The sequence below is a fragment of the Sparus aurata genome, chromosome 19, assembly GCF_900880675.1.
Source record: "Sparus aurata chromosome 19, fSpaAur1.1, whole genome shotgun sequence".
NCBI classification, from domain to species: domain Eukaryota; kingdom Metazoa; phylum Chordata; class Actinopteri; order Spariformes; family Sparidae; genus Sparus; species Sparus aurata.
In genome coordinates this window covers 1,370,102-1,388,506 of record NC_044205.1, presented here as the reverse complement: position 1 = coordinate 1,388,506, position 18,405 = coordinate 1,370,102, and the positions used below count along the sequence as shown (strand labels likewise).

General features: G+C 43.5%; 1 protein-coding gene across 4 annotated transcripts in view; it reads right to left on the bottom strand.

The window, feature by feature from the left end:
- LOC115570251 (phospholipid phosphatase-related protein type 5-like) overlaps window positions 1-12,693 on the bottom strand; it is a 304,040-nt gene extending 291,347 nt beyond the window's left edge. For 2 of the 4 annotated variants that reach the window (XM_030398711.1, XM_030398713.1), the window contains exon 1: window positions 11,989-12,692. In XM_030398711.1, the coding sequence (XP_030254571.1) occupies window positions 11,989-12,192 (204 nt within the window). In that variant the 5' untranslated portion in view covers window positions 12,193-12,692. Of the gene's footprint in view, window positions 1-11,988 lie in introns of all 4 variants that reach the window. The other 2 variants (XM_030398710.1, XM_030398712.1) reach the window with 2 other exon arrangements.
- Between the last annotated feature and the right edge of the window lie 5,712 nt (window positions 12,694-18,405).

Here is an 18,405-nt window from a genome sequence, read left to right as displayed (position 1 = left end):
AGTAGATGGCTATATGAATAACCTTAAGTTGAATTAAAAAATAAAAGAGAAAACCAAGATCACTTAACATTAAGCAATTTTTGCTGCCTTTTTTTTATAATCCCGCCTATATTATACAGGGCTTTTGAGGTTTTTTGGGGTCTAAGATGTCTTGGTACTCTATTTTACACTTATAATTTGAAAGATCTACTGGCCTGAGCACAAATTAACAAAAGGAAGCTTATTCAGTGGTCTTAAATGGCCATTACCATGAAAGTTTTACTCGAGAGGAAAAAAACAAAAAAAAACGTTTTTCTTAGATATTGTTTTGTGAGTGATTTGACACTAAATTTCAATATTTCAGCTGGGCTCCTGGGCTAAAATCATTCAGGAGGTCCTAAAGAAGCTTCATGTAAAATTTGGTGCTTTTATCACCTCGGTAATGGTAATATGTAATTTGTGCACTACCCCACTGGACTATACACAGTACACATAGCACTTACACACACAGACAAACCATTTAATTATCTTTTATTTTTAGGCCAGCTGATGAATGCTGCCAGGATAAAACAAGATAGTAGCATTATCTTGCATATTACAGTTTTTCTCAGTTGCTAAAACACTAAAACCCATTGGCTGAACAAAGTTCGCAGTTGCCTGAACTCATTTAGCTAATTGTGCAGTCTGTTGTAAATACCTTAAACCTTTTCACATGGTAAAACACAATTTGCAGGTTTTGAACAACGTGTTTTCTATTTTTTGGTGTATTGTTTACTGACTGCTTGATAGTGTATATCATTTTGATCGCTTTGTTTATGATTTGAGAGCAGTGTTTGTTTTTGAGCACAGGTAAATCTGTTTTGAGGCGAAAGTTTCATTTTGCATGAGGAGTCAGAGGTTTTGTAAATAGTGCATGAAGCTGAGGTTTTGTGTTTAATGTTTTCAGAAAATGAAGCAAGGTTTCAGAAATTGTGTTTTAGCAATTGAGAGAAACTGTAAGCAAAGACTGTGTGGCCATGGAGGTGCGGTACCACAAGTCCTGTTACAGACAGTACACCAGGTTCCTGACAAAGTCTACTGTCACAATTACTGGGACCTCAGACAAATAAGTGTGAGTGATTATATTGCATTATCAATTATATACATATTATACATTACAATTCATATTCTAGATGCATGACAGATACAGTGTCATGAATTTATGAAATGATTATAGAATATATAAAAGTTTCACTTTTTTAATGGACTTTTCCATGATATTATTTTTTTTTAAGATGCACTTGTATAGGCTTATTGTATGTAGATACAATCTTGACTGCATACCTCTTGGCACATATTAAGTGTGTGTGTGTGTGTGTGTGTATGTACATTTTCTTTTCAGAAATGAACCAACCTTTGATGCCAGCTACAAAATATTCTGCGAGAGGATCATCCGCCAAAGGATAATTGTAAATCAAGAGGTACTGAGAATGAACCAGCTACGACGAATGTTTTTAAATACAGTAAAAAAAAAACATGAAGATCGTGATGCTTCAAACTACGGGTAATTCAACAACCAGAAGCTTCTTTGGCAGCAATGTAAAAAACTTTTTATGCTGGAAAATATCAAAAGAATAATAAATAATGTAAATAAATTCAAAAGAGGCTTTGATAGTATATTTAAACTAAACTCAATTCAGTATGAATATATCTTTATTTACACCCTTGTGCTCATCTTTACCTGTGTTCTTATGTTGCAGGCAGGATAAATTGAAGAGTAGGTTGACCCTGGACTTTCCCGAGCTGGTGTTTCACTGCCCCCGCAAGTGCAACATCTGTGAACTATTTTTTGTTGAGATATTGTCTGCAGATAAGCTGATATAAATGCTACCTCATCCATCAGGTACAGACACAACAGAGTCAACTGAAGTAAGCCAAGCTGAAATTGACACTGAACACATGGCAAGAACAACAGCTGGTCCGCGAACTACTGAGGACACTTTATAGTGTAGTGCTGATTTTGAAGCGGCTACTATGCAAATCTCCTCGTATGACGTGCCCCTGGCCACCCACATCAGATGATTTAAATGTGTCCGAAGCAAAATCTGTTGTGCCATTTGAACTGTACAATGTAATTGCTTGGATTGTAGGTGCAACAGAGGAACCAACATTAGCCTGTTATGTTGATATTCCAGAAGATTTGAACCTCAAAGTGATATCTGTTTGTCAAGACATTATGTATTTTGCATCTAAAGGTCGGAGGCAGACACCCAAATCATTTATGTCTTGGTGTAAGTATTCGCTATTTAACAGATTCCTCACAAGTTGTGTCACTGCGGAGTGGACTAGGGCATTGTGCTTCATGTGACACAGTTGTCAGTAGCTAGCCTTGCTCAACTACAACTACTAGAGGGCAGAGACAAAATCCCGGTTGGATTCTCAAAGAAGACTCCTACAATACTGGTGTGGGACAATATTGACTTTGGGGAGGAGACACTGTCAGGTCGTGGAACTACTCACCATACAAATGGCATTATGCTGCAAAGTTCTGTTGCTGAACCTGCGTCAAGAACAAACAGACAACCACTACAGAAGTGAGTGTCCTCATTCAAAGCACCCCCTAGCACTCCTGTACAACAGTACCAACAGTCTAAAAACAAGGGCCACAGAACTTGTTTCATCATCATAGTATTCCACTGCAGCTGGAAACACACAGATTGAACACTGTGTCTGCAGCCCAAACTGAACTGGCATATGTTTTTGTAAAATACATAGATGCTGAAAGATGCACAGTCCCAAGCTGGACAGGTTTCCATACATTGCTTCAAGGTGATGCTACTCTGCAAAACTCAGCACTGCATTATCTTCCAGTTATTGAGGCTTCACCGACCGAGATGTCAAACACAATTTTGAAGTGAAGTGTCCAAATTGCTGATCGTCTTGAACTGGACCATATCGTGTTAGTGTTTGACCAAGCTATATATGCCAAAGCTCAACAAATCCGTTGGAAAGACGAAGACTTGACAAAGCGTCTAATGATAAGACTAGGCGAGTTTCACATATGCATGTCCTACCTCGGTATTCTAGGAAAAAGGTTTGGAGATGCAGGACTGCAAGACATACTCATTGAGTCTGAAATGGTTACCCCAGGATCCATCAATGGTGTGATCAGTGGTCATCACTACAACCGCAGCATGAGGGCACACAAACTTATGTATGAGAGTCTGCAACGCACCAGAGTTAGTACCGTCTTAGACTCTTTGCCACCAGTGGAGAGAGATGAGTGTTTTGGATGTCATTAATGAGATCAAATGTGTCTGTGACCAGGCTATTGAGCAAACATACAACCGAGATTCCAAGACAAAAGGTGGTTAGAAGCTGCAGTTTATCGCTGGATATTATCAAAACATGAAAGGGCTGCTATAGCAAGACAATGTGAGTCAATGGCAGGTAAAGGGAAAGCTGTCAAAGAGTTTATGGACCAGCGACTTTTGTCAGGATCTGTCGACATATTCGGTCCCATCAAGGCACTAAAACTGAAAACCTTTAGTGACCAGGCAAAGACGAAGAAGAAATCTGCAGCGGGCAAGGATGTGATTCTACGGGCTGACAAGAAGCTGTTCTCCAGACTGCTCATGATAGGCCAGAATGGAAAAACTGACCTTAGGGAAATTCTATCCTACTCCCTGGGAACGGTTTCCTATCCTCTAGCCAGTAGGGATGGTTTACTTGCCAAAACAAACAAATCAGCTCTCATGGATTTATTAGAGGCTAAAGGTGGGGACTGCCTAGTTTATAAGGGACCACAAGTCTGGGTGTTCGGGTGTTTCACTGGGTGTCCCCCAGGGGTCAGTCTTGGGTCCACTCCTCTTCATCATCTACCTCCTCCCCCTGGGCACAATCCTCCGTCATCATGGGATCCTCTTTCACTGCTATGCCGACGACACACAGGTCTACATCTCCTCCAAACCCAACGCCGCCATCCCTCCCACCTCCCTCATCACCTGCCTCGAAGACATCCGGAGCTGGATGAGCAGGAACTTCCTGAAGCTCAATGGCAATAAAACTGAGGCCCTGCTCATCGGCTCCAAATCCACCCTCACTAAATCACAACACACCCCAGCTCCACCCATCATCATCGACGGATTCCCTGTACCCTTCTCCCCACAAGTCATTCTGGACAGCACCCTCTCATTTGCACCCCACATCAAAAACATCACCTGGACTGCCTTCTTCCACCTCCGAAATATCTCCAGACTCTGCCCATCACTGTCCCAGTCCAGCACCGAAATCCTGGTTCATTCATTTGTCACTTCCCGCATCGATTACTGCAATGCCCTCCTCACCGGACTCCCCACCAAACTCATCAACAGACTGCAAATCATCCAGAACTCAGCCGCCCGGATTATCACCCGCACCAAATCATCTGACCACATCACCCCTATTCTCATCCAACTTCACTGGCTCCCTGTACAATACCGCATCCACTACAAAAACCTCCTCCTCACATACAAAGCTCTCCACCATCTAGCCCCCACCTACCTCTGCAACCTCCTCCACGAATACAGCCCCTCTCGCACCCTCCGCTCAACCTCTGCTGGACTGCTAACCATCCCCACACCACTCCTCAGTACCATGGGTGCCCAAGCCTTCAGCTGCTCGGTACCCAGACTATGGAACTCTCTCCCCCCACACATAAGACAGTCAGACTCCATCACAACATTCAAAACCAAACTCAAAACCCACCTGTTCAAACTGGCATACTCACTCTGACTGGTCACTGTGCACTACACTTTTCTTTTCCTTTTTATATCAATGTTTGTTTTTAATATTCTGTGATATTATGTGGTGATATTACTCTGTGATTTTATGCTTTTATCCTATGTGAGGTGACCTTGGGTGACTTGAAAGGCGCCATCAAACAAATAAAATGTATTATTATTATTATAAAATCCCAGCAAATGGAGCTATTCTGTTCGATGACATGGCGGTCATACAAGCCCTTTAGTCCACACCATCCGCATTTAGAGAGCTCGCTGAGACCATACTACAGTACTTAGTCAAGCTTGCTCTGCAGTACAAGTGTGAAAGGGTAGACCTTGTGATCGACCAGTATACTGAAATGAGCATTAAAAATGTAGAACGGTCTCGTAGAGCTGTCGGTGGCACACAACAGGTGCAAATTTATGGAAGGGACCAGAAGACGACAACCCAATGGAAAAAGTTTCTATCTGATGGAACAAACAAAGCGACACTGGCTGAATTCCTCTTTGATGTGTGGAAAGATGCTGATCTAACTGTTGTTGGCAAGGACTTGACTGTGTACATAGCACATGGGGAACTGTGTCACAGATGGTTCACAAACTGTAAGTGCTGTTAAGGATCTTGAATGTGATCATGAGGAATGTGACACAAGGGTGTTCTTACATGCACATCATGCTGCACAGGAACATGAACCAGTCATCATTAAGAGCCCTGATACAGATGTGGCAGTTATTGCTTTAAGTCTGCAGAGAGATTTTCCATGTAGCTTGTATTTCTTCACGGGAGTTGGCAACAGGACAAGAATCATTGACCTTGCTAAGGTGTCAACAGCCCTTGGAAACAGTGTGTGTTTGGCACTTATTGGAAATTCATACCTTCTCAGGTTGCGACTCCACAAGCACCTTTCATGGCAAGGGGAAAAGAAAGACGCTTCTGTTGCGTGCGAAAAGGAAGAATACCTGTCTGCATTTACAAATCTGGGAAACAGTTTTGAATTGGACCAGTCTACATTTGATGTGCTGAGTGTCACGACCCGGCTCTAGGCAGGACAAACACGATGAAAGTGTACGGGTAGAATAAGAAATTAATATATTTATTCACCAAAAGAAGATCTCAACAAAACATAAGAAACCAAAAAAACAAAAAAAAAACACGAGGAGCTGACACGGAGCTGTGCCCAGCTCCGCGCTGGAACGGAGTGACGAAGAGAGAGAGGCGGAAGAGGGAGGACCGAAACACTCTTGTAGCCTACACCTGGGGACTGGCCAGGCCCACACAGGTGACAAAGCACCAACCACCAGCGACCTGCAAGCAGACGCACAGAGACAAGGGAATACAGGACAACCACACAAACACAAACATCCAACAGGCACCACCGGCAGGAGGCCGTCACATGAGCAAATATGTGTGCCACCTGTATGGCAAGTCATCTGCAGAAAATGTTAACGATGCAAGGTACAAAGCATTCTGCATGGCATCATCAGCTTTGCCAGAACTCTCAATGCCCCCTACAAGTGGCGCCCTGCACCAACACTGCAAAAGGGCAAACTACCAGGCTGCAATAATGAGACATTCTCTCAAAAGGTATAATGTCTGCCCCTTCACCCATTGGCAATGGATGGCACATTGAGGATGGGGAGTTAAAAGTTACATGGATGACTACAAATCCTGCCCCTGAGAGTGCATTAAAGGTAGTCCACTGCAGCTGCAAGCAGAGCAAATGTGAGACGGAAAGATGTTCCTGTATGTCTGCGACACTGTCCTGTACTGATTTGTGTCGGTGCCAAAATTGTGCCAATATTTCCATGGAAACAGAGGATATAACCACGTGGGAAGATGGCTCTGATGATAGCGATCGGATTAACTAAGAGATGGACAATGTCTCCCTCGTTAAGAACATGCAAAGTCACAGTGACCTTTGTTTTGTTCAGGTAAATATTGTTTTATACCATATTGTGTACAGATTCCGAACTGTAATGCATCTTTTGTTGTATTGTCCATTTTTCGGCATTATTCCATATTTTGATTGATTTCAGCCATTTTGGGCCAAAGTGTTCTTTATTTTATTTTATTTTTTATTTCCGCTTATAACACAGAAACTACTGATATTTTTAATGTATAAAACATAATTGTTTAGCAAAATGTACCATGTGTATGTTCAATTGTACAGGTTGCTATTCACTTAAGTTGAAGCGTTTTTTTTCTATTTTTTGTATATTTCATGGTCTAAATTCCAATTTAACTATACTAATGCAAAAATACGTGTCTCAGATGTTAGGTATATGTATAAATGTCAATTTGTGAGAGAGATTTTGTTTCCAAAATGAATGTAAATAAATGTACAAGCAAAACCTGCTGCATACAATTTTCGATTTTTTGTAATTCACATTTTTATACATTATATATATATATATTTATATATACAAAAAATGCAGGATATTTTGAGGAGAACTTTTAACCCAATGTCCACAACGGTATTGTCTATGCAAAAATGCAAAAAAAAAAGTAGTGCCCAGATGTGAGAACGAAAATCACTCTCTAGCCACTTTTTCCTAGTTCACCTCATGGCCTATTGGAGACACACACAGTCTATGTAGCCAAAAACTACTCTTGTGCACCTGTGACAACCAGAAAATGGGGTCAGGACAAACTGAGCTCTTCCCTGGGATGCCTCGAGAACGAAAAGGGATTTTTGTACGTACACTGAACAGTATGTATGAATATCGCTTAGTAAGTGACAAACTGAACCGAGCGCTTACTAGAACGTAGCGTGTCTCCTCATGCTGTTACCATGGTTAATGTTATTTATCTCTCTGCAGTGTTGCATCAGTGGTAGTTACAATCAGGTTACTGTGTCAGTCCAACTAGTTTACTACTTATTTGGGTTTTATTTGCAGTTGGCGAACCTACTGAACTGAAGTGTAGTTGTAGATTTGGCATAAACACAGACTGAAGTATTCCTTAGTCCTGTTACCCAGCGCCGCTGCTAGCCGTTTTGGTGCCATAAGCATAATTCCTTTATGATCCCCCACCCAGTAAAAAAAAAACATTTGTTTTTGCCAGTTTAACTTTATTACCAAACATATAACTCAATAACAATAACACAATAGCAGCATCATAATGTAACACCTAAGAACAATAAAACGAAAAAGGAAAATCAACTTTGTAAACACGGTACACAGAACAGTTCTCTACATTGTCACCTGCTGATGGTCTGATGGACCAACAAACCACTGAGATAGGGAGGGGCACCCACAGGGAGCTTGGGAAGTTGTGTGTGTGTGTGTGTGTGTGTGTGTTGGGGGGGCACCATCGTTACTTTCTTGAGCAATTAAATATATCTCTTGTTCTGCCTGTTTTGTGATATACATGCCTAAAAAGTGCCTAATATTTCTATGCAGAAATGATATTGGCATTGTAATTATTATGACTATGATGATTTTTCATTAGGCTATTTTCGGTGCCCTCTCAGCACTTCGTACCCTACACACAGCGTGTGATGCGCGTGGTGGGAGCGGTGGCGCTGCTGTTAGCTTTAAATAATTAATCAGAAGATAGCATACTTTCCATTAAGTATTTTCTAGCAGATTCAACAATGTAATTTTGTGTCTTCCATTAATTAGACTTGATATTTAGTCCCTCTGTTCTTCATCATACTTGTTGCAATCTATCAGTGCATGTTCAACAGCTCCTAGTTTATTACAGTTTAATATTAAATCCAGTACGATGCTTACCATTTCTATGGTGTGTCTAATTTAGTAACAGTTTACAATTAGTGAATGCACTGAAGTACTTCAGCTAAGTACAGGTTGGAGGCAAAAGTATTTTGAATGCTAGTAATTTAAATTAATCAAAAGTACCAGCAGCCATTAATGGAGTGGCTGCTCAGAAGGTACAGCAGTCGTCCACCATTCAGAGGGTCTTGGCTTGATTCCCAGCCCCTGCAGTCTACATGTGGAAGTGTCCTTGGGCACGAAACTGAACTCCAAATTACCCCCGATGACTCTTCCATCAGTGTGTGAGTGGTTATCGCTCCCGATGAGCAGGTGGTGCCTTGCATGGTAGCATCTGCCACCAGTGTATGAATATGTGTGTGTGTGTGAATGGATGAATGCTGACTTGTGTTGTAATGTGCTTTCAGTTGTTGGTAGGACTTGAAAAGAGCAATATAAATACAGTCCATTTTACTATTAACGATTTTGGATGACAAAAAAGTTTTAATAGAAAAATATAATTTTGTGTTTTCAGAGAAAGTCAAAAGGTAAACAATTTTTTTTTAAACCAAAACAAATACAGTATCACCAGGCCGTATACTCTGTACCATTTCAATCTCTTAAACTAAGTCCATATCCATGCCCATGTTGCGGAAGCTGCACACTTACACTACATGTTGAACATCCAGTCGGTCTGAAAACAAACATCCTCACTTAATTACATCAAAATCAGTATGCCGTGTAATGAAGACTGCCATCTGCCGGCAGGAGGGGAAAGAGAAGCACACGTCTGCTGCTAAATCTGATTAAATGTAATATTGCTGCTCTGAGACTGTGTACTGTGAGACATACTGTGTGTGTCTGTGTGTGTGTGTGTGTGCGTGCGTGCGTGCGTGTGTGAATGTAGACAGTCAGACAGGCAAGCAGCTGAAACACACACACAGAGGCATAGAGACAGCCCTGCATGTAGCAAAAGCAGGTTCACTGTGTGTAAACTTCCAGCCAGCTACTGCAGCACTAATCGCTGCACTTAACATTCAAGGTGCACTGCACCCCTGTTGGCTGCGTTTTATAAGTTCATTCCACGATCAGCTCATAATTGGCGGATCTAATGAAGGAGCAGTGAAACATAACACAAGCATCATTCATTCAGGGGCCAGGGAGTTATTATGTTAAGTAAAGGAGGTCTCTGTCGTCCCTGTTATATCTAGTCTTGTTTTCTGATTGTAATGGAAAATTCCAGGCAAAAGTCACAGGACTATCTGCAGATGTTGTATTAAAGATGAGATGGCAGCTTGATGACTAATAACTTGTCAGACTGATCACATAAAAAAAGGTAATGTTGGATTGCACCGCTTTTAAGAAATCCAATCACTACAGATACGCATAGAGGTTTCAAATTTGATCCTTTTACTGAGCTATGACACACCATTGTTAGCATCATATCATGGAACTAAGCTTGGCTTAAAGGTGCAAATTGTAAGAATTGGCCACCTGTTGTAGGTCACTCCAAAGCTATCAACAGAGTAAATGCTAACTGCTGCTCACCATACTCTATGATAAAACTACCAGCTGTGGTTAGCTAGTTTGACAGCAGGGAAAACAGTGCCAGGGTGATTTTCGGCAGCCTCAACCACAATTTAGACTAGAATACTCTGCATTGGCATACTGTGTATGACTGTTATAAGCCAGTGACAGGCAGCTACAGAACCTTCACCGTCACGTGGTTAATGTTGCAAACAGTCACTGTTTCATTAGGCTTAGGCCCCAAAACTACTTGGTTAGGTTTATGAAAAGTCCTATGAGGCATTATCAGTGATCTTCATCTGCAGACTTTGCCACCCTTATATTTGATCAGAATAACTACGATCACTGGAGGTCTTTGTTTAAACACTGGAGAGACAAACAGTAGGGTTTTGGTGAGTTTTATTTTGTTACTTCCAGAGTTTGATTCAAGTGTGCTTTATGATGACTTACCTTGGGAGATTATCTCCCAAATACTATAAGAGCAGTACTTTCAGAATACCCCTCCCTTGAGGTAGTTGTCTTATGAGTAAGGTTGCAGGGGTATACGGTTTTCAGGTTATACCATGGTATTAACATTTACGATTATAATATTTTGTACATTTGCTTATGGACACAAATTATTGATTACACATGATAGGACTGGGCAGCTGGTTAGCATGCAAACTTCAAAAGATATCTCTGCAACACATATAAACACGTATTTGACATTACATGAAAATTGTTATTTGTTCACTTTCTTTGGCAATGTTCATTTTTTTAATGTTGGAACCATAATTTTGGACCATATTGTACACTGAAAGTTGCAATGATCTATATTTTCATAAAATCAATTAATCAAATGTAAACAATGAAAAATGTGGCTCATGCTGTTAAGCCTCTTTTAGGTCACTGTTTTGGAACACTGACATGTGACTCTGCTCTGATCAATGTGGATTCCAAGAGCACTAAAAACAGTAGATAAATGCAGTTACAAACTAGCTGGTAAACAAAGATCAGCATTAAGCATCTCAAGAGCTATATATTCTCTCAGGAGGTGTTAGAGAATAAAAACCAAAGTAAAAATTATGGTAAATTTGGACTATCGTACGGACACAGACACGATCCTAAACGAACACTGTTACTCTGTCTGCTGGATGTGTCAGCAACTGCTTGTGAACACATACGAAATATCAACTTTACCTATAAGGTCATGACGCGTTAATGTGGGGTTTACAGATTGTTGCGCTGCCCCCAAGTGGCCAAAAAAATTTATTGCATTTATTGCAAAATTTATGCATCTTAAACATCACCATTACCAGGAATCATTGAGACAACAGCTAATAATTTGGTTGATAAATGCTTATCTTTCTCCTCTTCACTTTGGAATAATCAAGTCAGTACAATCACAGGTTGAACATGTGATCATGTTTACTAAGCAATGGGGACTTAACTCAGTCTCTAAATGCCATTTTAAATTTGATCATGCCATTGACGTATAATGGAACAAAGATCAGCCCAAAGTCAGCAGTGATCTACATGGAGGCTGAATCCTGACAGAACTGCGGGGGAGAATATTCCTTCAAAGATGGCAGTTAATAATTCAGCAGACTGACCAACAGCCATCTCCCATATATGCACTTATTGGATATCAAATCAGTAAAGATAAACAGGTAAGTTTCACATTTGATGCATGATGTATATGACATTATAAGTTGACTTTGCATGTTTGTGGCTTTTTAAATATACAATAATGTACGTCAGTGAGGAACACATATACATTATCAATTACTGTTTGAAAATTAGATTTTTTTTACATCAAGAATCTATGTTGACATCTACAAACGTCGTATTTTGTTCAAATGGAGAAAAGCAGCAAAGCCTCACACTGGAAAGTCTACAAACAGAATGTCTCCTGTGTGTTTGATAGTCAAAATAATTCATCAGTTATTCAAGTTGTTAGCAGAAATAAACGATTTTTCTAATCTGTTTAATGATCACTGAACCTGCAGGTTGATGGGTGACGTTTGCTGTTGAAGTGTACACTCACCAACAGCGTGGGCAGCCCAGCCACCACAGCATACAGCAGGACGGGCGGGATGGCACTGTTGTCCTCAGATCCCAGGTAGGGTTTGGTGTAGGTGGTGTCATAGCAGAAGAAGCCCTGCACGTGCACGCTGAAGGTGTCGGTGTACTCAAAGTAGTAGGCCAGCATGACGGTTCCGGCCATGATCACCAGCTGGAAGTACAGCATGATGCAGACGGAGAGCGAGAGACATTCAATTAGAACAAAGCATTTTCTCTCTCCCTCTCTCCTACCCAGCCTCCTCCTCCCCTGCGGCACCAACTCCCGCTGACTGCCTCATGACGACTCGGCTGCACGCGATGAGCCGCTCTCTGATCGTCGTGGAGCCTCGACCGCCCTGGCTACCTCTGCTCACTGCTGGTGCTGCGATTAAAGACTCTGTGTGTGTGTGTGTGTGTGTGTGTGTGTGTGTGTTTGTGTGTAAGGGAGAGAGAGAGAGAGAGAGAGAGAGAGAGAGAGAGAGAGAGAGAGAGAGAGAGAGAGAGAGAGAGTGCGCGTGTGTGTGTGTGTGTGTGAGAAGAGACGGATTAGAGGGACATGTAAGCATGTAACGGAGGAGCTCCCCCGTTTGTGTGTGTTAAGAAACTGGACATAGAACCAAGACATGGATTGCTATGTTTAACAGAGTTAGTACCAGGCAGGAGAATGGCAGGAGGAGATAATGAAAGAAGAAAATAGAAAGAAATGAAAAGAGAGCTGGAAAGGGGGAGGGAGGGAGCCAAACGTCATATGTTTCTCGACCAGTGGCAGAGGCTGAAGCGCTAGACTCTACATTCAGCCCATATTTCATCAGAGAGAAATTAAAAGAGGATGTTGCATACAATACTGTTTTCAGTGTGATCTCAACGATAGAATCAAGAAAGAACACTGTAGGGATGGGACAGAAGACTGATACAGCAATATGTTATATTGCTTCCTTTTGGGATAACACTATCATTTCACAGGTCTCAAATATTACTATTTTTATTCAAACATGGAGGCACAGATTCTGTTTGACGGTTTGATTAATTAGAGTCAATACATCATAACTTCTGTAAACTTAATTTACACAGATTGAAAATAATTTAGTTAGCTATTGCTGTATCATTCATTTAAACAATTTAACTGAAAGCAGAAATGTTCTGCTTTCTGACAGTTCAGTCTTTTGCCAGTTCATGACTATTTTCTATGGCAATGATGAGACACGGTCACAGAGAGAAGCCAATGTGTGCAACAGAAAGGCTCTATGAACTTTTCTATACATTGTTTAATCTCAGTTCAGTCACCGAATCACTTGCCCTTTTTAGATTGAAAAGGTGGCGCATTTGCTCCAAGGTAAGGACGACAATGTGCCGGCCTCTCTTTCTAAAATGGAGGCGTGATATTCCTCCTTTTCCAAAAGCCGCCTCTGAGGTAGGCATAAACATGTGATGTGATGCGAAGCTTAAAGTTGGGCTGTGAACAGAGACAACAAATTTGACTTCAAAATAAGGGCTTTACACTGCCCTGTCTAAAAACGGCTTATGTTGTCCCTGTTAAGAGTATCAGGATACAGTAACCGTTTTCTGCCCTGGAGGGTACACTCATTTCCGCCTCGCCTGCTATCTAAAACTGAGGCGGAAATGTGCCGGCCTCTGCGTGAGATGGGCGTGTGTCAATGAACTGCACTGTTGTGCGATCCACAGTCTGGGAGTTTTAAAACCAGGAAACAGCTGATCACAGCAGTCAGTCCATCATTTCAACCGTGGACATTAAGATGAGCAAATGGACAGCCGCTGAGATCCAGGAGATGCTAGCGTCTCCTCGGTCTCTGTAGCTGTTTGGTTGTGTTAGCTTGTTGTTGTGTCTGCAAGCTAAGACCGGTCGCTACTTTCAAATTAAAAGCCCCCCCCCCGCCCCCGCTAAGAACCCTGTTCTAAACTCCAATGGGGTGCAATGTAAAGCTCTTATTTTGAAGTCATATTCGTTGTCACTGTTCACAGCCCAACTTCAAGCTTCACGTCACGTCAAATGTTTACGCCTACCTCAGAGGCGGCTTTTGGAAAAGGAGGAATATCACGCCGCCGTTTTAGAAGTCTTCCACACTCCTCTCTCCATTCTCCAACAGCAGGACTGACAATCATGGAAGGGCAAATGTACTTTTCTTCACTCCACGTTCAACCAGAGCACGATTTTTTGCAAACACTCTCAGTGGCACAGACAGGGACCTTCACACTTCCTCCACAATCCTCCTCAGCACTCTTGATGATCTGATGTTGGTGATATCACCAAGTGTTTCCATGGAAGCTTTTGTCAGATGTCCCAGTTTAATAATGCCGGCCTCAACAAACTTAGCCCTAAATGTACTGGAGGAAAACATGGTGTTTACAAGGAAGTCATTATAAAACAGTGGCTCCTCACATTCCTGGTCTGGGGTCAGAAGTCCGTGTGACTCTCAGCGTCTTCCAGGCATCAAGCACTGAGGTGTAGAAGGGTGTAAGCCCAGTCAGGTCAGCTTCAGGTCTCAACAGAAACAGTTGTTTATCCAGCCCTAGTCACCCAGCTTTCCTGAGAAGCAGCCAAGCGGCCGCAACTACAGCCATACAGCAGCCTCTGCACTGTCTGCAGTCTGAAGGCTGCAGTTCTGGACAGAATGTCTATGAGTCCTTGTCCTCCCCCTGCCACATAAGACTGATGCCCTCAACCAGTGCTGACAAGACCAGAAAAAGTTCACAAGGAGCCACTTCACCTCCTTCTCAAGTCCAAGTGTGGCACTAAACAATGAGTTTGTGCCACAGAAATGACCTGCCCGAACATGGAGCCACTGACACCAGCAGCAGTCCCAAGGACGGAGCCACCGACACCAGCAGCCGGCCCGAACACGAAGCCACTGACACCATCAGCTGACCCGCTCACGAAGCCACTAACACCAGCTGCCAGCCCGAACATGGAGCCACCGACACCAGCAGCCGGTCCAACCATGGAGCCACCAGCAGCTCCACACAGGTGAGGCAGCAGGCCACTGCCCGCTGCTCCCTTTCCCGCTGTCAGCCACAGCGGGCCCCGCTGCGTGCTATCTGTGTTGACAAGCAATCCGCTTGTGACCCACATCTCCACACTTGAAACACTTCATGTTCCCAGAGCTTGCATACACCATGTAAGACCGCTCCTCATATTTGACACAGAAAGAGACATCGGGTGTTTGAGTCGGAGGCTCCAGAAACACAAACACTTGCCTCCGCAGAGACTGGACATGTTTCAGCTTGGCGTCCTTGCAACCCAGACTCACCGTCCGGAACCCACTCACCAACCTCCCGATGCGCTTCAGCTCTTTCTCCAGCGCTTCGTTCGAGATAAACGGAGGGACTCCAGACACGGTGATCCGAGTAGAAGGCCAGCGGGGAAGCTTGTATGAACTCATTGTTCACATTTAGGCTGCTCTCTATGAGCTGATGGACAAACCCCTGCTCCTTCAGGAACACCACCACAGCTTTATTAATTCCCGAGGCACACAAGATGTTTCCGTGCCTCACCTGTTCACCTACCGCCAACAGAACATGCTCCACCGTGGTGTTGGGCTGAAGCAAAAAACCCAGCAAAAAATACCACTCAGCGGGAAAGCCAAAGAGAAAATCCAACCAACTGCTAACCAACTACCAGACTAAATCAGTTAGCTTATCTGTCCTGATGGCTAACTGACATCAAACTAAGAAGAGGAAGCTCAGAAGAGGAAGTCAAAGAATCAAGTGAATGAGAACATCAGGAAGACAATACAACCTCTGAAAATATTTACAAAAAATGTAACCGTCAGCTAGCTAACAACAAACCAAGCTCTAGCAACCGTTGCCAAGGAGTACGAACAGCAGCAGTGCAGCAGCAGCAGAGGTCCATGGCTCCTCCCATGGCTCCTCCCACAGCCTGTACAGAGGCTATTCTTCTTCTCTACCCCAAAATGGTTAAAAATGAAAGTGCTAGGAAGGCCTACAAACAAAAAGGAAAGACCAGAAACATTCTTTTCTGACATATAGACCGACGAGCCCTGTAGAGGGTGGGGAGGACTGCTGAGTGGACCATGGGTGCCACACTTCCCTGCATGACTTATACATCACACACTGTACCAACAGGGCCAGAGGGATTATTAAAGGGATATTCCGGTGTAAGTTTAATTCATGGTCTAACACACCGTGAAACTGTGTTAGACTCCCTCTCAAGAGATAAAGTTTGCAGACCGCTAGCTAACGTAGTTTTAGCATCCTCACAAATGACCGCACGGAACAAAACATTGCAGTAAATGGGTCCAAATATAAAACCGCCATCAAAAAGCCACAAATAATGCTCAGAACAGCACCAACCTTCAGCAACATTAGAAACAGGGTCCCAGCACATATTTCAAGGCATCAAACATTTGATATAGTTGCCGTATTTGTCGGAATAGATAAACAAATCTCACCTCCCGAGAAGCCTTCCTTGTTGTGGGGAAGCCCTGTGAGTCGATAACCGAGTGCAGTAGAGTCCCGCAGCTCAATGATGATCATTACTGTGGGACTCTACTGCACTCGGTATGATGGGTGTTCCAACCAACCCAGAACAGGCCCAGGACCCCCAGCTGAACCACACTATCACTGACATGAGGGTGAAGTTCAGAGTTGGAGAGAGAGCTGGTACAATTAAGAGAGCTGATCAGCCAACAGCCGACACAGGACATCAAGACTCTTGTAACATCAACACAGAGCTGACCAAGCTTAAAGAGGACAGAGACAGCTACAGGAGAGAGCTGACCACCCTGAGGACCGAGGTAAGAGAGCTACAGCAAGATAGAGAGAACCACATGGTACTGCTGACAGCTCTGACAGAGGAGGTGAGGGAGCTAAGAGGAGAGAGATATAGCTACAGGAGAGAGCTGACTGCTCTGTTAGAGGAGATTCAGAAGAGAGAGAGAGCTACACAGGCCCTGACAGAGCAGCTGGACCCATACCCATACCAAAACCAGGACCCTGTGAGCCCCATTGAAAACAACCAGGACCCACCAACTCAACACCCTCCCTCTACTTTCAGACCCATCTCTAGCTCACAGTCTAACACCATACCCAGACCTCCCACCAGCCCACAGACAAACACCACCACCAGCCCACAGATCAACACCACCCCTCATCCCTCCAGACCAGCACAGCAGAGACCCACACAGTGGCTAAAATCTGGTGTCCAAACACCCATCATGCCATGGAGCTGCTGTCAGAGGAGCGGCTGGGATCTCCAAGCCACGTCATCATCCACACTGGCTCCAACAACCTGAGGAGCCATCAGGAGAGACTGTCAGAGTCACTCAGAAGAGTGATAGAGAAAGCCTCCACCACCTTCCCCAACAGCAGAGTGGTCATGTCAACGCTGCTACGAAGGAAAGACTTCTACCCTGACACCATCCACAGGATCAACAACAGCATGTCCAGAGACTGTGTCCCGAGGCCCAACGTCCACCTGGCCCACCACCCCACCCTGGATATCAACTGTCTCTACGACCATGTCCACCTGTTTAAAAACACAGTCCCCATCTTCGCCCAGACACTGAAAGACATCGCTCTCAACACCAGAGACCAATCCACACACCGCAGAAGGAGCAGCTCGACCCACAACCCTCTTGGACCAACAAGGCACCCCATTGGACCACAAACCAGATGAACCACAATGGGGACCAGATCATCCTCATCTTCCTTCACACAATGTCAGCTAAGACCCAACCAGGGCAACTATGATCCCCCTCAAACCAGACCAGAGCCACTCTTGCCCCAAAGGGTCCTACCCCAACCCCGATGACAGGAGCTACGGGCTGAGGTCCTTCAGGAGATAAAGATGTTTTTGCAGGAGACTTGGAGTAGAGCATGTTGTCCAAAAACCTTCTTTTTAGTGAACTCTGCATACACAAACAATGTTCTCAGTGCTTGTGTTCATGTGTAGAGACCCTGGTGATACTACAAGCAAAGTTTCATGTTGTGTCGAGCCTTCTTAGTGTTTTAAAAATAGCAATTTTGATGCTATTGTCAGAGTGCCCCTGCACCCCATTGAAAATTAGCTTGCCCGAAAAACAAACCTAAGGTCAATCTCAAAAGCGCCTCTTTAGGCGTAATTATGCATTTACACGAAGGTTTGACTCATATTCAATCACAAATAAAGCCTCGGTTGCTTGGTGCAAAGAGTAAAAACTGGTACAGCGATTGGAGAGATGCAACAAAAAAGATAAGTAAGAAGAAAAAGAATGTGAGCAGCAGGGAAATCGAGGTATAGTTACAAATAAAACAACGTAAACTTGATCTTCCATAGCATCAGCGCTGGTATTACAGGATCGTCACGAACACAGCATCAGGCCACATCCCCCCTGGCCTTCAGCGCAATTGTGCGCTCTACCATAGAGCAAATGCATGCATGGCG